Source organism: Colius striatus, chromosome 10, assembly GCF_028858725.1.
Source record: "Colius striatus isolate bColStr4 chromosome 10, bColStr4.1.hap1, whole genome shotgun sequence".
In the NCBI taxonomy this organism is placed as follows: Eukaryota; Metazoa; Chordata; class Aves; order Coliiformes; family Coliidae; genus Colius; species Colius striatus.
The window spans coordinates 19,302,556-19,324,317 of record NC_084768.1 but is presented as its reverse complement, the minus strand read 5'-3'; the positions used below and the strand labels follow the sequence as shown (position 1 = coordinate 19,324,317).

The window sequence follows — 21,762 nt, the reverse complement described above, 5'->3', positions numbered from 1 at the left end:
GGGCAAAATGATCCTTTGCTCTTAACATGACGTGACCATATCTCTACTGGGAACCTTGTGAGAAGGCTGGGAAGTGGAAATAGTAGTGTCTTCATGGTGGTGACTGGTCCGTGTTTAAAGAAAGGAGGATTGCAGCAGTAATTGTGCACAGAGCTGGTGGAAGCATGTCCTGCCAGCTGCCTGCCTATGCCAGTCCACTTTAGCTACTGTAGGAAGATTTACTATTAGTCTTGCCTGGTTCTTTCTATTTTTCATGTAGATGGCTTTTGTGTTATGTAGATTATGAAGGGATGAGCTAATACATGTTATACAAAGCTAGCTAGGAAGTTTGTAATTTTTATAGTCTTTGTTTAGCAGCTTGTAGACCTGGCTGTGATCTAAGACAGAGATCTAAGAGAGGCAGTGTTGCAATAATGGTGTTGGCGATTGAATTTGTGATTTGTTGTTTAGTGTTGCAAAAGGGCCTTTCCCCCTCTATGCTGTGATACTTGAGAGGAGAATGGGAGACTGTTCTACTATAAGGTCAAACACAGAAAGCTGAGTCCTGAAAATGTCTGATTGTGACCCTTTTTCACAAGTGCTAGCCTCAGTATTGTGAGGAAAACCATCTTTAAATGGTTATGTTCTGCCTTCTTGGATTTTCTGAGTGTGCGTGAATTTTCTTTGCCAGCTCATCTGCACTGGTGCATGTGTTCTGTTCTGTTCTTTAGCAACAAAACACATGTCTAGGTAACAGTTTGTGCCAAGGCAAAAAACATCAAAAAAAGAGTTAGTTTGGAAATGTGGTTATATACATACCTGTGTGGTTTTCTGGAAGTCTGGTTCTGGAAATTGTCCCTTGTAGCTACATCTCAATTCTGCTTGAGCTGAATTTCATGGAAAGTGTCCTGGACTGTTGCTTCATGACCAAATTAGAATCTCCTTTGCATAAACTGAGAAATTTTTGTTTTCAGCCAGGCTGTGGTGCTTCAGGTGTTCCTTGCTATAGCAGCTCTATCCCCAGCAGTGACCTTGTCATTGAATCTGGTGTAGCTCAAACCTACTTCTCTCTTCCTGTTTCCCTGTGGTTTGCAATGCAATCATTGTCTGGCCAAGCAGAGTACAAGGATCTATTGAGGAAGCTGCTCTTTCAGTAAGAGCTGAAAACTTGACAGGAAGGGGCTTGGCTCAGGCGAAAATAATGTGAGTGATTCTGCAGAACAAACCTGCCAGATCTCTCAGAACATAAATTTTGCTGTTCAACTGACTATGGGAAAGTGTTTGCAGGGGCTTTTTTGGCCTTTTAAAGATTTCACAAAGGTTCAAATAATTTTAAATACTTAGATGGGCTTCAGGGAAAGAAAGGAGCTGCAGAGAGATATTTTGGTAGTGGTGGAGATTACTTGGTACATTGTTCCTTTACTGCTTGTAGTAAGGGAGAGGAAGTATGATCCACAGTAAATGACTAATACAAGCGTGTGTTTCGTTTCCCCTACCCTTTCTCTGAATTAATAATGGAGGGATAAAAGTCTAACTTCAGTGTAAAGAAGGCTTTGTGAATTTGTTCTTCAGTAGTGTAAAGAGCCAATAAGTCTCTCTTCTGTCCTTTTGTTGTCTAGCTAGGCAGCAATGGCCGGGGAAGACTGTGTAAGAAAGCGCCAGTCTGGTTCCACTACAACCTGCAAGGCCCCTGAGAATGAAGAAACACGGAGGAGACCTGAGAGCGAGAGGTCATTTCAAAACTCAAGCAATGGTGAGATTCTTTTGCAGGGGATTAGTTGTATCTCTGGTATGTGGTTTCCTCTAAGATTTCCTTTATAGTTCATGGCTCTTGGCTGTTTGCTCTCTCCTTTCAGTTTTTCTGCTCATAGAAAGGCTGCCAAGGTGGAGCTCCTCATGTACACATTTAAGTTTTTTGGGGTGTTGTCCTGCAGCACTTTCCCTCGTGGACTGTGTATTGCAGTGCTTAAAAGGATCTAAAGAAAGGGATTAATTGTCACAGGTCAAGTCTGTGAGGAGGAAGAAGAAATGCTTTAATGCTTGAAATGGTTAAAATGCATCTTGACACCAATTTTGAGTAATCCTGGGAAATGCTTTTTCTGGGGACTTCATCTTGCTTCCTTTACAAGCTTCAACTATGTGGCTTCATCAAGGTTGAACAAGATGTTGTTTAATGTACCACGCTAAGCTGGTGTGTCCATCCTGACAACCACATGGAAGTAGGATGCAACGAGTAGGATGATCCTCTGCTCCTGTGGGGCCTTATTTATGTCCCAACGGCTCCCTTCTCTCCGGTCTCAACCTTGGCTGGCATGAAATGGAACAATAAACGGTTTATACTCATTTGTGTTGTGTGTCACCTTAAAAGTCTTGTGGCATACAGTTAGGGTTTGTGGAAGGGTCAGTGCTGCCTGTGTCCCGCTCTTGAGTTGCGGGGACGGTTGTGTGGCAGCGTGAGTGGTTTTGCCTGTGGACTCTGTGAACACTGACTGGCTCTAATTCTTGGGTTATGCTGTACCACATTCCAGCCTGGTGATAGGGAGGCTAGTGATGAAGTTGCAGCATGCTACCTTTCTCTTCAGCAGACAGAGTAAGCAAAAAGCTAAGCTACTTTATCACAATGTGCCACGTGAGTTTAAGTTTCAAAACCCTAGTGCTGGTGACTCAAGGAGGTAATTCTTACTGGTATGCTTCTGAATTTTGTTATTATTTCCTAGTATTGCTTTCAACTGAAACAGGAGTATGTGTTGGAGGGAAAGTCATCCCACAAACTGCTTAGAGAACTGAGATTTTAAGCTGTTGGTGTTCTTAATTGAATCTAACAGGGCTGTTCTGTTAATGCTGGGTTTAGAAAACAGCACAGAGTTAATGGCTATTGCAAAGCAGTTATGATGGGTTTAGAAGCAGGTTTCCACCTTTCTCTATAGAAACACCTTAAATGGTGTGCGTGAATTTGAGTTCTCATAAGCTTGTGGGTAAAGAATAAACACAGCTGTGACAATTAGTGCTTTATAGGTGGGTGTGCCTGTCTTTTTAGGCCTTTCATTTTAATAACTGAGATGTGGCATAATGTCACGGCAAGTAAGATGCTGTGGGTGTGTAGCAAGTAAACATCCTGGGGTAGATCTCTTCAAAGTGTACCAAGCTTTCACGCATGGACAAGTGCCTGGTGGGTCGGCTTTGAACAACGCAGTGTGTTCTAATGCAATGTCAACTGCAGTGAAGGGGACAGCAAGGGGAGGAATTCTGGTTAGTTAGGACTAGGTGCCTCTTACCTTCCAGGGTCACTGCCAATTCAGCACAAGTGCCACAAAGACTTAAGTGTTACCATGTTTAGGTAACCATGTTGCTCAATACTGTGATGGGGACAACTGGAATGCCATAGGAAGGCAGGAGCATGAGTCTGATGCCTGACCGTATTATAGGCCTTGGGAGGAAGATGCATCTCTCTAGTTGGGAATTCTCTGTAGAGTGTGGTTAGGTCAGCATCAATCTGATACCAAGGGTGAAGCTTTACAAAGTTGAAATGTTCATGTGTTCCAGATAGTGGCCTCCTTTTCCCATATACTTGTGTAATTAGGTAGAAGCTTTCTGTGAAAGCACAGCTGAGGTGGAAGAGTTTCTCAAAAGAAGTGTCTATAGACAACTTTTCTCCCTCTCTTTTGTCCTAGCTATTCACTTCTGAATAACTGTTTCTAAAGCAATAGTCCTGATGTGTAGGAAAGCAGCATGAGACTGGCAACATCATTTTTATACTGTTGCATCTTAGCACTGAATGTTGTGTAGAATTTTAGGCAAGATGCATGTTTATTGCAGCTCAGGGATTCTAGCCAGATCAAGGTAGTGTCTTGTATGCAAGTTAATATTGTAGTGTTGGTGGCAAGTATTTCTGTAGAAAATCTCTATGGCTAATGTGATTTTTCCCTTGATCCTTGGTCCTCCCCGATTAGCAAACACAACCTGCTTTTTTACTTAAGAGTTAATGTGTCAAAGACCAATTGACTTGTTTCTAGAAGTGTGTGAACTGCTACAGAAACTTCTAGCCCTTTAATCCTTTCTTTACTAAAACTCAAATGCATTGGCTAATCTAAAATTGCTTAAAGGAGTACTTTTAATCCATATCATGTAGCTTTAGTGCTACATTAGGTCTGATGCTTCCATTTGTGTAGTTTGGATTATTCTTTTTACTGCCTTATCAATGCTTCTGAAAACTGTCTTACTGCTTGAATTCTAATTCTGAATAGTTTGTTTTCAGGTACCTCTAAATTAATAGGTGGGGGTATTCACAGCTTTGAGATTGCCAAAATTGTTCTTCTGTCCCTTGATGTGTTTGTATGTTGTAATCATCAGCCTGCGATTTCACTTGGACAGAGTAACTGAACTTCAGTCTCATATATCAGTCTCCAATGTCGTAAATAATACAACCAATTTGGTCCTGGCATAGAGTCAACAGGTGATCTAGGCAGCAATAATCTCCTGTCAAAAGCCAGACTCCCCTAGGAAGATTAGTCTATGTATTTTCAGCTGGAGATACATAAAGAAATTTAAAACTGTTCTGCTTAATGGGATATTGATATTGGGTGGTACCAGTTGCAGGAAAAGTTACCTGGAATAATCAGAATAGAAATTGCATGGGCAGATCTTAAAAGGTTAGAGAGAACGTGGCTCTGAAGCATGCATTGAAGTCCCTCTAAAATGTCAAGATTAGACCGTTCAAAGCAGTAAAGTGGTGGTTTTGGAATCTGCCCCTGTGCCCTCAGAAATCAGAACAGGATTAGAAGTGTCTCTGGAGACTGATCTGCAAACAAGCAATGTGGCATATCTTTGTTTGGTGTGCGTAAGCCTCTTTGGTAATGCTCATCTTAGAAAGGAGTTGTTATCTTCCGGTGAAGAGGTTACTATTGATCATTCTCAGTGCAAAAGTTCATGGTGCTGTGTGAATTGCTTGTGCCCTCTGATAGATGTAGGAGAAGGGAGCTCTGAAACAAGGAGCAATTTGGAAAGCTTTTGGGTTTGCTGTCTGACTCACAGCAACAAGTGTTCATTGTATCAACAGATTGCTTTTTATAGATTAGTGAATTTGGGATTAAGCTGCTAGAATTTAATATCTTGGACATGTTTCACGGAGATGGATCAAGTGGAGCTGCCTTGTCTGAGCCTAGCTGGAGTCTGGTAATTCATGTCTTGCAGTCTGTGGGTTTGATGAAGACTGAGTAATTTCATGTGAAGAGCCTGCAGACACAGTGGCATGACGTAGACTGAGAATGCTGATGCTTCCTCCTGCTAGCAAAGAGGTTACTTGCGTCCCTTGTCCCTGCAGCAATGACTTAACGGAATTCCATGTCCAACTGCAGCTCAGTGACCTATGGCCAGATCAGCTGAGCTCTGGGAGCAGTCTAGTCTTGCCTAGATAACTTGCCTCTATCTGCTGAGTGGACAAATAAATTAGCATAAGTAAGAATAAAGCTTATTAGCATAAAATTATTAAGATATGTTGTATTGTATAGATAGAGAAAACTTCCCCTCTTTACAGTAACCTCTTGCTAGGTTGGGTTTAACACTGCTTTCCTTCAGATAACATCTTCAGTGTTTTTAGAGAGGAAGCCTTTCAATACAGATATCTAACAGGAATGAAGTCTTTCTGCTTATGTTGCTTTAACCTCAAATGGTGAGTTGTCTGATTGAGAAATAATGAAGATAACATTTATAAACTCTTTTAGAGAAAGGCAGTATTGGGTACAGTTTCTGTCTGTGACTTTCCATGAAGATCCTGACATCATTAGGGGAAAGTGCTTCTCAGCTCTGAGTAGTGTGCTTGATTGTCCCAAGAAGTGTCTTTTCTTTGAAGTGTATGTGACAATAAACCAAATTTATTTGTGTGTTTTTCTTGTCTTTACTGTGAAGAAGAATTTTTATCTGGAATTCTGTGCAGGGATTTAGATAGTAGTAGTCTCTCTGGCTTGTTTGAGCTACTCAATAATAAGCTTATTGCCAAAGTGCAGGAGCAGTTTGGTGATGCCTCAGTGCTGAGCTACATGCAGCTTCTGTGGCTGGTCAAGACACCACAGGCTAGAACTGTAATGCTGCATGAAAGTTGTGGCTTTGCGCCAATGACTTATTCCCACTTGTGGCCTTGGTGGTAACTGCAGACTGTACCAATTAAATAAATGGAATGCTTTTTAACACGGTTAATCTTTGAGAGCTTGCTTGGTAGAATGTTGGCTTCTCTCTTATGTAGAGGCTGTTTTGTTTGGATCCCAAGCTGCAGCAGTAACAGACTGGATGAATGGGATTCTTTTCAAGTCACCTGAAATGTCACTTATCTGCAACATCAGGGTAGATTGAAAAATGGACAATGAGATCCTTTAAGAAAGGTAGTTTGTAAATCTTTTGTGAAACGTAAATTGATCCAGTTTTCAACAAGAAGATAATTTCTCAGTCTGCAAGTAGTCTTTCATTGGCCTGGTTTCCTATGGAAACAAAGCTGATGTTTAAATTGCTCTTTTTTTATTTCCGACTTTGGAACCTTCTTGGAATTTGGGCTGTGCAGAGGTGTCACATCCTACAAAGACTGATTTCTGTAAGCCCCAAACAAGTGGTCAGCTCAAGATCTTACTGATGTCTTTGATGGGAAGGGAACACAACCCCATTGAATTAAACCTCCCTGTGAGCAAAGCTCTTCCAAAGCAAAGCTTTCTTCAGTCTCCTCTGAAATTTACTGCTATTTCATACTGGTCTCCAAAGATGTGATTTCTCATGACTTGAAATATATCTCCCTTTTTCTTAAGGCATGTCTCAACTTGTTCTAAATGAAAAGATGTGCTTGCCTGTCCTGTGCAGCTCTGACTCCATTTTTGTAATGATGTTGCAATTCCAAACTGATAGAGAGAGATCCAGTGTTCCATTTCAGTGTCATAGGGAAATGAAGGTTTTGACAGACTTCTCAGCAGCGCACAATTCCTTTTCGACTCAAAATCATGGGATGATTCTCTTTGTGAATGACCTCACAGACCATAAGTAGCAGATTGCACAACGGAAGATGAGTGATTCAAGAAGATGATGAGTTATGTGTCCTCTGGTATCTGCCTTGTGATGCAGGGTGAGTTCACTGGGCAGAGCAACACAGCAGCATGACTTACTGTTTTGGGATGGATTTTCTTCTACAGGAGACTCCTTCTTGTGAAAAAGAAGCAACGGACTTATGAGTGGTTTTATTTGACTTATTCTGAGATGTATATACAAAAGACATGGAGATCATTATTTGAAAGACTTTTAAAAGACCCTGTATTACTAGCCTAGTCTGCATTCACAGTGATGTGTGAGTGAATAAAGTGATAGGAGGGAGACTGCAGTGGTTATGTTGTCTGCAGGTCAGAGACTGGCCGCTTCTCCTGTACAACCATTAAAGCTGTACATTGGGTTATCTGTGAAACTATCTGTCTTTAAGGCCATTTAAGACAAAGGGTGGTTTATTTCCAAAGAGAACCAATCCTGGGTATTTATAACAACTGAGGCTTCTAAGGCAAGATATGTCAGGAAATACATGGTCAAGGCAGTGAATATTTATTTTTAGTTTAGCTTACAAAGGAAATAGTGCAATCCCTTAAGGCTCGTATGTCCTGTCCTGACAGCTTCCAACAAACCTGATAGACTTTTGAAGATTTGCAGCTGGGTAAGAGACACAAATTCTTACCTTTTATGCTTTGAGCTTAAAAGCTCTGTCTAGTCTGCCTCCTAGCAGGTAAGCACAAGCTGGTTCTTATAGTAGTAGTTAAGGGGAGAGGGAGCTGTGGAGTGGCACAGTGAGAGAGTAGTCATTGAGATGATGCAGTTCTGCTTATGGAACAACTTGTCTTTACTGGGGGAGAGAAGGATGGGATCCATTTCAGACCTGTAGAGTGTGAGCAGCATGGGACAAGGGATTCTAGTGTGCCTTACATTCTTCTCTCATTCTTTTCAAAGCTGCTGCTGTTAGGCAAGTGTAATAGTGTGATGAACTTAAATGCTGAGGTGGTGAGGTTTTTGTCTCAGAGGTGAGATGCTTAGCAACAAGGAATTCTGTTTTTATAGAAATTGGTCTTTGCATGCAGACAAAAATTCATGGTGCTAAGCAGTTTCTTTGTTGCTGTGTTACAAGGCTGGTAAGTAATAGGCTGTTATTGGTAGTCTGTTCATAAGTGTCTAGTTCGTATAGCTCATGTAGAAATTTTTGTTGACAAAAAATTATCTTCCTGCTTGGCTAGGGGTGGGGGAGAATTAGAGCTGACAACTGAGCATAGCTTCATTGAAGATAAAGTTTCCTATTTCATTTAACTCTTCTCTGGTACTGGAAATGGAGTCATCTCTGAAGCAAGTCTACTCAAACTTCTCACAACTGATTGCTCATAAGAGCACCTTCGGACTAGTGTACACCACAGAAGCACTTTCTCCTATTAAAACAGCACATTGTGCACTTTATGTGCTTAGACTGCACATATGCAAGAAGGACAAGATGCAAAGGCTGCATTATTAACTCTGATACTGCTATGAATCTGTCTTTTCCTCACACAGCAGCACAACATTGTTACCTCTACTGCAAATCTGCTAGTTTGTGCTTCCCTTGAAATGTTACCAGAGAATCAGTTCAGTGTACTCTTTTTTTTTTTTTCTGAAAGTGGTTGTGTTATCCTAGGTACTGTACATGAAAGTTGTAATGCTGGCCATGTGGTACTGTGTTAGGTGCTGTTAGCTATAATTGCCAAAAGACATGCACAAGGCAAGGTTTGTTGCTATCTTTTAACCTTGACTAGTATTTTAGGGGAGTGGCTATTGTTGCTTTAATCTTGATTTTCTTTTATATGCAAGACTTGCTCTTTTAAGTAACTTTGTCTTCTCTGGTGTTGTTCTTAGTGGAGAAGTGAAACCCAGCTGTCCTGGCAGCACTCCATAACTGTCACAGACAAACTTGTCATAAAACTCAACTAGACTGAGATGTCTGATTTATGTATGTTCTGCTCGATATAATAGAGACAGCTCCGATGTCTGTAGTTCTTTATGCAAAAGAAAGGTGATACTTGAGGCTTCACATATGAGCTGATGGTATGGTATTGATAAGTCGGATGATGGTCATGACGTGGTTAGACCTACTTGAGTGATGCCACATACTGAGGAATACAGTCAGATTGATGTCTAGCACTTCTCCTGAGGGATGAAAGGAGTGGGAGTAGCAAGGTTTGAACACAGAATAACCTTCTAACTTTCCATTTGGCCTGTCTTCAGAGATGGTTACTTTATTTTACAGATAGTTGTGACTTGACTGCCTTGTCTATTGGCAATGTAGAGACCTCCAGACTCCCCTAATCTTGTATCTGGTTTGCTGTGCATAAGATAAAGCTCTGATAAATTATGAGCATGCTTGGATATGGCCTTCTAAGAATTGTTCTAATAGCTGCTTCAAGGCTGAATATGTTTAGGGACCTTGGGAAGATTTGCAGAGTTGCTGATGGAAAAGAAAAAGCTTCTGAAAATCCAGCATATCAGCTGTTGACTGCAATCCTGCAGTGCTGCAATCCTAAATGACTGTTTAAAATATTTGGTCATAGCTTATGAATTTCGTGCAGCTTACTTTAAAATTTACTGGGACCTTACCAGAAGACCAAAGACTTAAGGAAAAAGCAGTGAAAGAGCTACTATGTGCTGTGCTTTCTGTGTTTTCAGGCATGCAACTTGCATCACTGAAAATGCAAATGTGAAATATTTGCTTTTCTTCCTTAGGCCGGGTTGATGTCGACCATGTGATAACAAGGAAAATGCAGCTAATAGCAGAAGCTGAGGTAAATATACTCTAAAGCTTGCTTGTGGGAAGGAGTGGGATAATTGACTCTGAATATCCTTTGGAGAGTCACTAGTCCTGGAACACAAATAGTTTCTCTTTAGTCACAGCTTGAGTGCAGTGACTTTTATACAGCTTTTCTATCCTGACTTTACACAAAACAGGTAGTACTATCAAGTGTGGTTGTGTCTTACGTGACCCCAGTAGGTCAAAGTCCAAAGATAAGAGTGAACTTAGAGTCCTGTAAATAAAATGGAACTTCTCTCACCCCTAATTTTTGTCAATGTGATTATCAGCTAGCCTGTTTAATGTTTAGTCTTTGAAGTGTTGTGTCCTGCTGTCTGTTGAATAAAGGATAGCCTGTATCCCACAGCTTCTGTTGCCTTGGCTATGGAGATGGCCTTCCTGAACCTCAGTCCCACTGTTTTTGTCAATGAGCATTATCCTTAAAGAAAACAAAAATCATAGAATCATTTATGTTGGGAAAGGCCTTTAAGAGTCCAAGCAATAACCCAGCATGGGCAATTCACCACTAAACCATGTCCTCAAGTGCCATATTACATGTCTTTTGTAAACTTCCAGGGGTAGTGACTCCACCACTTCCTTGAGCAACCTATTCCAGTGCTTGGCAGTACTTTTGGTGAAGAAATTTCTCCTAGTATCCAATTTAACCCTCCATTGCCATAACTTGAGGCTATTTTCTCTTGTCCTGTCACTTGTAGCTTGGGAGAAGGGACCAACACCAACCTTGCCATAACCTCCTGTCAGGTAGATGTAGAAAGTGATCATGTCTCTCCTCAGTCTCTTCTTCTTCAGGGTTAAAAAAGTCCAATTCCCTCAGCCTCTGCTCATCACATTTGTGCTCCAGACCCTTCACCGGCTTCGTTACCCTTCTCTGGACACACTCCAGTGCCAGTAGCTCTGGGTATTTCTAACATCATCTGTATTTATGTGAGCTGCCATTGTCTTGGGTTATATTAAGATGATTTATGCTCAAAATAAATCAATTAGCTAACAATGGAACGGCACCCTCCTTGATAACTATTGTTTTGTAGAATGCATGTTCTTCAGGGCAAATTGACCTGCAGTCTTGCTTCATTTTATTGCAGAATTACACAGTAAAGATGAAGTAACCTAATTGTACTACTCTTATGTGAATATTAGGGAGTGGCTACAGAAGACAGAGAAAAATATCTTCCACTTTGTCCAGTTTAAAACTTTTTCCACTTCTGTAGGTGGTGTGTGATTCAGAATGATGTAACTAAAGTGTATTTAAATGTCTTCTTCAATGAGTGTACTACATTTTGTACTGAAATTTGTAAAATTCAGCACATTAAATGGATAGTCAGCTCTGAATTTTATTTCATATGTTATGTTCTCTGAACAATTCCTATGGAGAACATGATAGAACAAATAACGTATCTTTTCACTGCAGACAAAACAGCCACTGCCAATCACTAGGTTGGCAACAGATACTTCAGTGAGAAAGCTTTGACTGTTCAGCACATAGTAGCTTCATTAGCTCTAGGTTCCAATACACACTAGCTACTTGCAAGGAGACAACTTGATCTTGGATTTATTTCTTAAGGAATGTCTCTTATTTCTATTTTTTTCTGGCCACCAGCTTTGATACATGCTAGTCTTTAGACTAGGTGTTTTCTTATCCACAAAGAGAACTGAAGAAAACCAGCAGCTATGCTTTAATTGCTGAAGTTCCTCCCAAAACACTGGGAGTTCATGTTTTTAACCCCTAGTTAGGCAGCTTGCAAATTTATTTGATGCCTTAAAACTACAATAATAGCTGTGAGACTAAGGAAAAGCCACCATGTACTGCATGTCTTGAGAATTCTTGAGTACCTGACCCTTTTGTTGTGTAACCCACTGAACTAAGCTTCGGTTTCTGATTTAGGGTCTAGACAGATGCTTGACTTCTGAAGAGTGCTTGTCACTGGATTTTAATGAGGTTTGTAGGTGCTAGGTGTTAAATCACTCATAAGGATGCCTTCATGCATCTCCAGTCCAATCTAAAAATCCTTTATTCATCCTAAACTGCACTGAGAATAGTGTATTATGTCACTCAGGAATGGGTGTTGTCATATTTTGGTGACTGAAATTATTAAATCTCTTAGAATGAGTAAAATGCTTTTTGCAACTTTCTCTTTAAGTAAGCTACATGGTTACTTCCCTTAACGTTCTCTGACTTACCAATTATTGACCAGCTTCTGCTTTTCATGGCATAGCATTCTTTCCATATGTGCCCCCAGTTTTGATTTTGTAATGATCTGATTATTTGGTTTAGTGGTGACAGGCTGAATGGATCTGCCCAGTTGCTTGTCTGAGACTTCAAGGATACTTTAGGCAACTCTTGGTTCGGTGTTCTCCATTAGAGGAAGCTACAAGGCCATCTGTGTGTCCATGCCCTGTCTTGGTGAAGGCTGTTGGGAGGTGTCTTCTCTTATATTTCATGTCTTTGGAGACTGGGTGGAATGCATTTGGCTTATTGAGTACTGACAGTTACTCTGGCAGTTGTTCAAGTAGATAACTCTTTGAATGGCAGTAGTAATAGTTGATTTATGGCACAAGATGTTGCGCAGCTTTGTTGTACGGAATTACAATTACTCTATAGTCTGTGCTCTGCTTGTATTTTATGTAATGAGAACTTACACCATGCTTTCCCAATCCAAACACCTGCATAAGTCGGTATCTGCCCTGGAGGGCTAGAGCGGGAGGAGGCAATCCCTTTAGTTAGCAGAGTGCTAACTAAAGGCAAGAGGTAGTTCTACGCAGTAATTTGTTAAACTATTGCTGAGGGGAGATTAGACCAAAAGGAGATAGACTTTAAAAAAAGCCCCAAAAGTAGGATTTTGGTAGGAATGAGGAGTGCTTTGTTTGACATGGACCTATGGGCAATCCAAGAGGAGCAGGAATTGCTATTTTACTTTTTTGGTAGGGATCGATACATGCTGTAAAGGCACCGCTGTCTTCCCTTACAGGTCATAAGTACGCAAGAATTTTTATGTTTGCTTTGATTAGGATTTCTTTTTCCCAGTTTTAAGGGGACAAGCCCACATCCCTTGCAGAGACAACCCTCTTCTCTGCCTGTCAGAAAAGCAATATCTAAGAGCTTCTGTTTCATTATGCAGTGGTGAAGCTTGTGTACTCTATACTGGCAGCTGCCAAATAGGGCAAAAATGTTTTTATGAAGTTAAATATTAATCTGTTATTTCTCCTAGTGCAGATTCTGTTTAAAGAGATCTCTCTGGATCTGACTACTGTAAATAGAAAGAATGTAGGTGTCTGGTGATTTTGATTTTAGGATCTCCTGGTCTCATTTCAGATAAACTCTGGCAGAAAATAAGACAAACTTGTTTACTTGACTGGTATCCCATTAAACAGTGGCATTTTGTAAAAGTCCATCATCTATTAATACATTTTGTTATCCTACAAATTTTACATCTAGAGAGAGCTTTTTAGCTTAGTTTTTTTTTATGATCTACTGTGGAAAATTAAAGATGTATCATGGATGACAAGTGTCCCTCTGTGGAAATACATTCCTTAAAACATAGCTGTGAAAAGAGGCAAACGTCACAGCTGCAGCTTAGACCTAACAGATCCTGGCCTTTCCTCCTTAATCCTTTTGCCTGTTCCTTTTTAGATGAAGCAATGCTGCTCCAGCTCTCTTTATTGTAATAAGCACTGAAAAATAAACACCTAGTGACAAATGAGTTAGTGTCACAAATGCCTTCTTGAGGAAGCATAATTTTTGTGCACAGCTTCCAGACTCCTTCTTTTCCTCTTTGAAAATGGATTTCTTTCAGCCTTAAAGATTAGAAAGTAGGTAGCAGTTGGGAATTCTGAAGGTTATCAGGGAAGTATAGGTGTTTCTTAAGCAGCTGATCAGTCGGAAGACTAGATGAAGTAATAGTTGTGTAGGAATTTGTGCCTTGAAGCTGGTGGCAAACTTGAAAATTCCCAGGTAAAAGAATGGTCAGAAAAATGCAGACCCTTGCATAAAAAACAAACCAGGGTATGCGATTAGATTTAAAGTCTGTTCCTGAAACTTGCCCATCTCCTGTGCTCAAGGTGATGGCTATCTGGCAGAGCATTCTCAAAAAGCTTACAGTTCAGAAACTCAGGGATTAACTTTCAGCTGTGCTTCATCACAGGGTTCAGATATTGGGAAAACCATTTGGTATCTGAGGATTTGATCTTAAGTAACTGAATTTTCAGAAGTCTTATAAATCACTGTCTTCTAAAGTGACAAAGGTCTTGGTATCTTTAGATTCCCAAAGTTCTCGCTGAAATACAGTGAACACATGTTGCCTTTTTCCTTCCTTGAAGAATTCATTTTGCCTGCTTTTTTTCTAGTCCTACCACTTAACACCACTGTGCAAATCTCAGGATCCTCTCTGCATATAAAGAGTAAGAGAATTTGCACAGAAACAAAAAGCTGTCCAGAGCCCAGTGTAGCACTTCCTGCAGCAATAAACTATTTTGAACATTTTGAACATGCTTTGCAATGTTTTATTCTTTGTTGATCAATGAAAATTTTCTGTGCATTCTGTGATTTTAGTGGTACACGAAAGGCTTCATCCAAACTCTCACAGCAGTGGAAGGGTACCTTTGGTCCTTCTTCTTGCAGTCACGACATTGAGGTCATTTCTGTGTTAAGGCATGGGAACGGCCGTAGTAACTGCTTAGCTATAAGCATGGAAAGGTCCATTTTTCCCTCTAGAAACACTAGATGAGCTAAAAAATAAATCTTGTTGTACTTGTTTTGTATATTAAGGGTGTAACTTGTTAAAATTGAGAAATATTTCCTAAGATTCATGTGTTAGGGTTAGCTCAACCTTCTTGGCACCATAAAATGTGCGAAATACCTGCTACTCCATTTATTTGTTTATTTATTTATATTTGTATGAAGGTCAGTGGTTTACTTTGCTTCTAGGTGCTGCATCAGATAAAAAAAAAAAACATGACTCAAAGTCCTCTGGCCTGAAGTGTTTGGAGCCCCTGATCTTGTCTGAGTTGGCTCCAGCTGTTGGCAGATGGCACGGGAATGTTTTCTTGATGCCTTGCTGTGTCCCACTCTGGGATGAAAAGGAATATAAACATTTTATGAAAAATTATCCAGAGAAATAAACAGTTTTCTGCTTTGTTTTCACTCTGCCAGCAATTGAAGCCAGCTTTCATGAAGGAAGTGGACAGTCACTTCACAGAGTTTGTGAACAGTTTAGTGGCAAAATCGGCACTCCTGGATTCCTCATCTTCAGCCTCCCCCTTCCCAGCATCCTACTCAGAGAAGGAACTGCACAAAGCCAAGTAAGAGAGTTTGAAGCTGTTCCCATAACAAAGTTATATTTCCTGAAAGCCTTATTTCCTTTGTCTCAAATGTTCTCCTTGTTCACAGGACCTTGAGGGCCCCTCCAGAACATGGGAAGATCTTTACTGCCAGGAAGTCCCTTTTGGAGTGAGTAACTTAACCTCACATTTTCTATTACATTGACTGAAAATACCCTTGTTAGCAATCTAACTAGCTTTTGCTTTGAGGTACTCTCCCCACCACCACCTTCTGTCTTACGTTCAAATTCATGTGGATTAATCTGGTTAAGCTTCTTTTTCTTTCTAAAACATCTCTACTGCAGCTTGCAGGCTTCCCTGAATGTAAATCTTAATCACGGTCCTGTAATACCACTGAGATAATAGGTAATTATCCTTTGTCTGAGGGTAAATTGAAGAAGTGTCTGTGTAGACTGGCACCCAAATTGACCATGTAGCTTCAGGTTCTTGGATTGGGATGGCAGTGATGTCATCTTACTGTGAGACACTGTGAAAGCTAACACACCAAGGTATGATGTGCTCTGTGAATGGCCTGATAGCATTTGAATCTCTCCCTTAGTGAGCTCTTTGAAGTGAGTCACATCAGGACGATCTACCACATGTTCATCGCTCTTCTCATTGTCTTCATCCTCAGCACACTTTTGGTAGACTTCATTGATGAAGGAAGGTAAGAATGCTTTGGAAAGACAAGGACCAGGGATGGTAATTGCTTGCTTCCAAAGTGGCAGAGGTACATCAAACTGCAGAGTGGTGCAGAAAGAAGGGGAAATCCTTCCTTGGAATATTGTTGGAAGGAAGGCTTTTAACTTGACATACTTAAAATACATGCTAGAATTCCTATTAAGGGGATATGGTAATATCAAATCTAATGACTAGATGTTAGGAAAACCCTTGAGATTGGTGTATTCTGTGAATTGTATATTGAGTGAAGCAATAGCTTTTATGTAGCTTGAAGGAGGACTGTATTTAGGAAAACTTTGAGCACTTCAGCAGTCCTTCCTCTGTTTAAAAAGAACATCTCTGGAACACTGTACATGTACTTAGGTGAAAATAGAACATTCTGGTTTTCCCGAGGAAAAGATCTCAAGGATATTGTCACAGCCTCTGTTGAGATTGTCCTGTGCAGGTAGCCGGTTGTGAAAGACTGTTTTGCTCACACTTGCTTGTGGCTTTAAATAGTACCTTTTGTCAAGCTATATCCCATGTACACAAGCAGGATTGCATGTTTGTCGTGCTGATTATCTGATCTTTAGTGTACAGAACTAGAGCTGTATCTTGATTATAATCATTGTCCCTCTGTCTAGGTATGAGAATGGACTCATGTATTACTGAATGTGTTTAGCTGATCCTAACTTAATAATGTATGGATATTGGGGGAGAATAGGTATTTTCCCCTACAAACAAGTAATAGGGCTGGAGTCTCTGATTACTTTTTAAAAATAATTTTTAAAAAAATCCCTGCAGAAGTATTCTCTGCAAGTTATGAAAATTTGGATCCAGTTTGCAGTTGGGCCTCAACATGAGGAAATAATTGTGTTTGTGTTCTCTGTACTACCTTCTCCTCTGACCTGGGTTTAGAAGAGCTGTCATAAACAGGAATTAGCTCTGGTGACTTTAAACTTGAACATTCTTTTGCTTATGTCCTTATGTTTAAAGCTTGATCAATGAGCTAAAGTACATGTGTCACACCAGTTGGACATATTTGGACTGACTATGTAATGATCTGAAGTCTTTTGGGTGCTTTGTAAACTGAATCCGTGTGGGATTCCTAAAGTTTTTACAAAGCAGAATAAAGTTAGGTTTGAGTGCTAAATGTTAAAATACCTCATATCTGTAGAGGTGGAAAAAAGACCTCTTTAGATGTTAAACTCCTGGGAAGAACTGATTCTTAAAATAATAGTGATGATGTCTTGGGAGTGTTCCCCAGAAGCTCTCTTGGACCCTAGTTCAGCAGTGGATTGTTAAAGCCATGTGCTTTTTCTTAGCAGGATGAGCTTGAGCATACTCTTAAAGCACATGCTCATCTTAAAGATGTGCTTAAGCCCTGTGGGATTTGAAGGTAAGCTATGACTGGCAGCATCGATGGCATGAGTCCTTCATCTCTTATTTTCTGTTGTGCTTGTGAGTGGTCACTTTGACCTGCCACAGCCCAGTTCCTGAGCTGAAAATTGCCACAGTCACCTCTGTCTAGATTGGCAAACAAATATGATCTGAAAGCTTTGCATTTTGTAGCTACTTAAAGGAATGGATGTATTTGTAATGAAATAATGGAAAGTGAATATTGTCTCTTTCCTTATGCATTCTAGGCTGGTCCTAGGGTTTGATCTCTTGGTCTTTGTTTTTGGAAAGTTTCCAGTCGTCTTCTGTACTTGGCTGTGCATGTTCAGTGCCACAGTTATCATCCCATACAACCTTTTTGTCTGGTGGGCCCAAGGCTACTGCAGCTCCTCCCGTCGTGTAATCCACTCTTTTTTCTATGGGACGTTGTTCACGCTCTTCCAAACAGTGGGACTTGGATTTGGACCAACCTATGTTGCTGTATCATATGCCCTGCCTCCAGCTTCCCGTTTTATTGTCATACTGGAACAGGTAGGTCCCTAACCAGTATCTTTGGATATATCGAATCTGGTTATCAAAATGAAAAGGGGTCTTTTTCCTAAGGGGTCAAGTGTTGCTTTTGCTCATCAAATAAGCCAGAGCTGTGAATGGCATTTGGTCTTTGACTTGAAGGCAGACTTACATAGAGAAAGTCTAATGAGGAAAAAGTAGATACCCTGCAATCTAAGATTTTGCTGTGGTTGTCTTCTGGATGTACATTCAGGCTGAAATGTATTTATTTCTAGTTATCTTGTAGATGCTAAATGCTTAGAACCAATTGTAAGAACATGTTGTGCCATAGTTCACAATGAAGCTGTAACATTCCTCTTTTAAAACAACAAACTAAACAAAAATACTAGACCAAAAGTAAGGCAAGTACATAGTCAGTGGTTCCTCTTTCCCTTTCTATTCCCAAGAAGGAACTGCCTTTGTCCTCTAGTAAGAACTTTATTGAAAGTAGAATTTTCTTTTTCAGAGGAAAGGGGGGGAAGAATGCAGGAGTGTGGAGACTGGTCAGACCATCAGATTCAAACAAGGATGGTCAGAGATGAGAGTGTAGGCTTGAAGAATTAATATTGGGCTAGCTCTCCTTTTGATCCTTCAGTGCTTAAAACAAGCAAAAGGCCCTGCTCAGCAGCTATGGATAATTGTGGGGCACCACCTTATGCCAAGGTATTGATAGTTGCTGTAGAACACATACACCTTCAAGGAGTCATTTCAAGACTTTGAAACATACTGGCCTGTTAAAATGAATAGTTTGAGGGGTTTTTTTCCCTTCAATTTGAAGTTGATATCAATTGGGTAGTGTCTTGCTGGTGTTATTCAGAAGCCTTTTGTGTGCTATGGTCCTGTGAGTGTAAAGGAGATTGTGTTTTGACTCTCCTAAGTCACAGTTGTTATTGTATGTTTCACTTTGCCGTGTTTTCAATTCCTGTCAGTTTAACAGGCTTGTGGGTAGAGAAAGCAACCCTTTCCTCTTAAAAGGAGTAAATTGGAGAGAAACCAAGATGTTAAAGATGTTGCCTTAAAATGCTTGATCCAGTCTTTATTGTCAAGTTGGGAAAGTGAGAGTATTAAGCTGATATGCTCTTGGTCTTACAGGTTCGTCTTGTTATGAAGGCTCATTCATTTGTCCGAGAGAATGTGCCCAGAGTCCTGTCCTCTGTAAAGGACAAGTCCAGTGAGTAACTTGCCCTACTCTTTTTTTGGCAGCAGTGCGTAAGCAGCTTTTGTTTTCCCTTTGTTGCTTTGAGCTGCCCTGGTGAGTTGGAGAGGCAGGATTTGAGAAGGTGACTTTGGGTGGGCAGGTGATGAAACTGTAGGCTGACTGTCCGCATCATAATTTTGTCCTGAAGCTATTCATTTGCTGTGAGGCATTGAGCTAGACTATTGTTCAGGTCGAAGTCGTCTCTGTGTCTTAAGTCTTGCTTCAACAGGACTCCTTAGTTCTGCTCTTAGGAGAATAAGGTGTGTAGAGGCTGTCTGCACACCCCCAGTTCAGTGCTCTAGCTGAAATGACAGCAATTGTAGAAGCACAGCAGCTCTTTCAAGCAGGGCATGCCAGAACTAGACACGCATCCACATGCTGATACAGGCTTTACAGCTTCATCCTCCCAAATGAAGGAGACAAAATGTGTCATCAAGTTGTTAGCACTGCACTGTAAGTCGCCCTCACTTGTTAACTGTGCTTCACGGGAGTGATTCCATCTGATGGCTAGTTTGTTTTATTCTCTGCCCATACCTTTAGTTGAGACTGAGTTTTTCTGAGGTGATCAAGGTTCGATGTTGTGAAAGGGTATTGGGGAAATCAAACTGTCAGTAAGCAAACAGATTGCAGAATGTCCTTGTTTTTGTTTTTCCCCTTCTTCCAGGCACAGTACCTATTCCCAGAATTTCTCAATACCTGTATTTCCTTTTTGCTCCCACCCTCATCTACAGAGACAACTACCCCAGGTAATGTGAGCAATACCAATAGAACATTAAAGTAGTCTAAAAACTGGAGCCAAGATTAAGCATATCTGGATGCGATCTGTTCAATTTATGAGTTAGAGCGTTCATAAAGACAGAGTTAAGTCAGTAACTTGTCAAGGGCAGTACTTGGTCATGAAAACTCACTCTAAGGCTAATAGTATTCTGACTTCATAGTAACTGATTTTCTTTCTTTGGAAAGTGCACTTGAAGTGAAACAAATTAAGAACTTGGTCCCAAATATTTAGCGATACACAGTTCCTGCAGTAGACTTGTGTGTTTTATGTGGTGGCAATATACAGCCTTGTCTTCTGAGTTCGAGGAGGTAGGCTGAATCTTTTAAAACTGGCAACTCCCAATCTTTTCTGTCCCGTGCTGGGTTGCACTTTGACAATGTCAAGTCAGCAGTCCTTTACGTGACTGTTGGGTACATTGCCAGCTCCTGTGTAACTGCGTAATGCTGCCTTCCAGATGCTTTTCCATTTATGGAATTGACATTGTTTTTCTCCTGTATCTGAAAATGAGGAACCAGCAATGTGAGTAGACATCTTTTGGGTGTCAGGAGATTGAGAACTCTGGAGACTAGAACACCCCTTTTTTCGGAGGCTGGATCAGTGAAGTGAATAACTGAAGGGGAGATATTTGCTTCTTTGAGCTCCTATTGAGATACAATGCCCTGTGTTCTTTTTTCTAGGAATCCCATGATAAGATGGAGCTATGTGGCTACTAAGTTTGCACAGGTTAGTAGCACAGTTTTCTGAAGAATATACTTTCAGAGATCATCTAAACTGTGATGCTGAACTGTTCTCCTTTTGGCATTAAATCACTCTGTACTTGGTGTGGGCCTGCCAGAAAAGAATACTTTCCAGTAATGGGAAAAAGAAATAGTACAGTGCAGATATTGCTGCATTAATGACTGTGTCAAAAGAAAAACCCTCCTTGCTTAAACAAGCCTTTAGACTCCATTCCATACAACTAAAAGCTGCATGTATATGCATGGATCACAGTACCCGTGCTCTGACCCTCTTTCTTTCTACTGATGGTGTATTGTATTGCACTGGCACAGCTACTTGTCTGTAGATATTCAGACCAATTTTGAAATAATGAGGCCTGGAGTCCAAATCTTCAGGGTTATTTCAGCTTAAGGTTGACCCTGTCTTCACATTTCTGGACATAAGCTTCAGTAGCTTCTTGTGGATGTGTTTCCAAGTAACAGCTATGTGTGATTGAAACTTTTACTATCACAATGCATTTGTGCTTTAAAAAGCAAAACAGCATTTAAACAAAACAGAGAAAAAGCAGCATGAAAATTCCCGTGGCTGCTTGTTCTTTGTCAAAAGGGAGTGACAAAGTCCACACCTGGCTTACACGGAGTGTTTAAAGTGGTGACTTGCATTTTTACCTTAACTTCCAGAACATGGCTTTATTTGCCAAAAAAGGCCTGAGATGATTTGGCCTGTAAAAATCTGATTTGGGATAAAAGAAAAGTAAACTTTAATATGAGATTTGACTACAGTAAGTATTTTTCAGTTATTTTTGCCCTTGTTTTGGACTTGGATCACAGGCTGCTTTTCCCAATTACTTTGGCATTGGCACAAATATTTGTGTCCTAACTTCTGAGCTGGTAGGACTAGGAGAAACTTACAGCTGCTATAGTAAGAAAGACAAGTTGGTTTGGTTCTGTCAAAGTGCTACAGAGGTAGCTGGGATGTACTTTGTGCCTGGACCCTTAGGGAAGTTTATTAGCAGCAATGCAAAATAAATTATTTTGACTTGTCTAGGGAGCTAGTGTTCCTTTTCTAGAGCTGTTAAGTGGTGACATGTTCACTGTGCATTTCTCTTACTGATTCAGACTTTTTCTTTTGTTCCAGGTGCTTGGTTCTCTTTTCTATGCCTACTACATCTTTGTGAGACTCTGCATTCCTCAGTTTCGAAACAGTAGTCAAGAAACATTTAATCTTCGAGGGCTGGTCCTCTGCATCTTCAACTCCATTCTGCCAGGTAAAACCTTGATTCACAAGTGACTCTTCTCTTCACGGAAGAGACGGAAGGGAGGGGAAGTGCTT

General features: G+C 40.5%; 1 protein-coding gene across 11 annotated transcripts in view; it reads left to right on the top strand.

Moving 5' to 3' along the window:
• The window catches only part of SOAT1 (sterol O-acyltransferase 1), a 46,568-nt gene that overhangs the window by 18,185 nt on the left and 6,621 nt on the right, over positions 1 to 21,762 (top strand). For 5 of the 11 annotated variants that reach the window (XM_062003989.1, XM_062003985.1, XM_062003988.1 and 2 more), the window contains 10 exons: positions 1,603 to 1,732; positions 9,733 to 9,791; positions 14,964 to 15,112; positions 15,201 to 15,260; positions 15,690 to 15,797; positions 17,437 to 17,719; positions 18,830 to 18,908; positions 19,600 to 19,681; positions 20,391 to 20,436; positions 21,568 to 21,697. In XM_062003989.1, the coding sequence (XP_061859973.1) occupies positions 1,609 to 1,732; positions 9,733 to 9,791; positions 14,964 to 15,112; positions 15,201 to 15,260; positions 15,690 to 15,797; positions 17,437 to 17,719; positions 18,830 to 18,908; positions 19,600 to 19,681; positions 20,391 to 20,436; positions 21,568 to 21,697 (1,120 nt within the window). In that variant the 5' untranslated portion in view covers positions 1,603 to 1,608. Of the gene's footprint in view, positions 1 to 1,598; positions 1,733 to 9,732; positions 9,792 to 14,963; positions 15,113 to 15,200; positions 15,261 to 15,689; positions 15,798 to 17,436; positions 17,720 to 18,829; positions 18,909 to 19,599; positions 19,682 to 20,390; positions 20,437 to 21,567; positions 21,698 to 21,762 lie in introns of all 11 variants that reach the window. The other 6 variants (XM_062003986.1, XM_062003991.1, XM_062003984.1 and 3 more) reach the window with 2 other exon arrangements.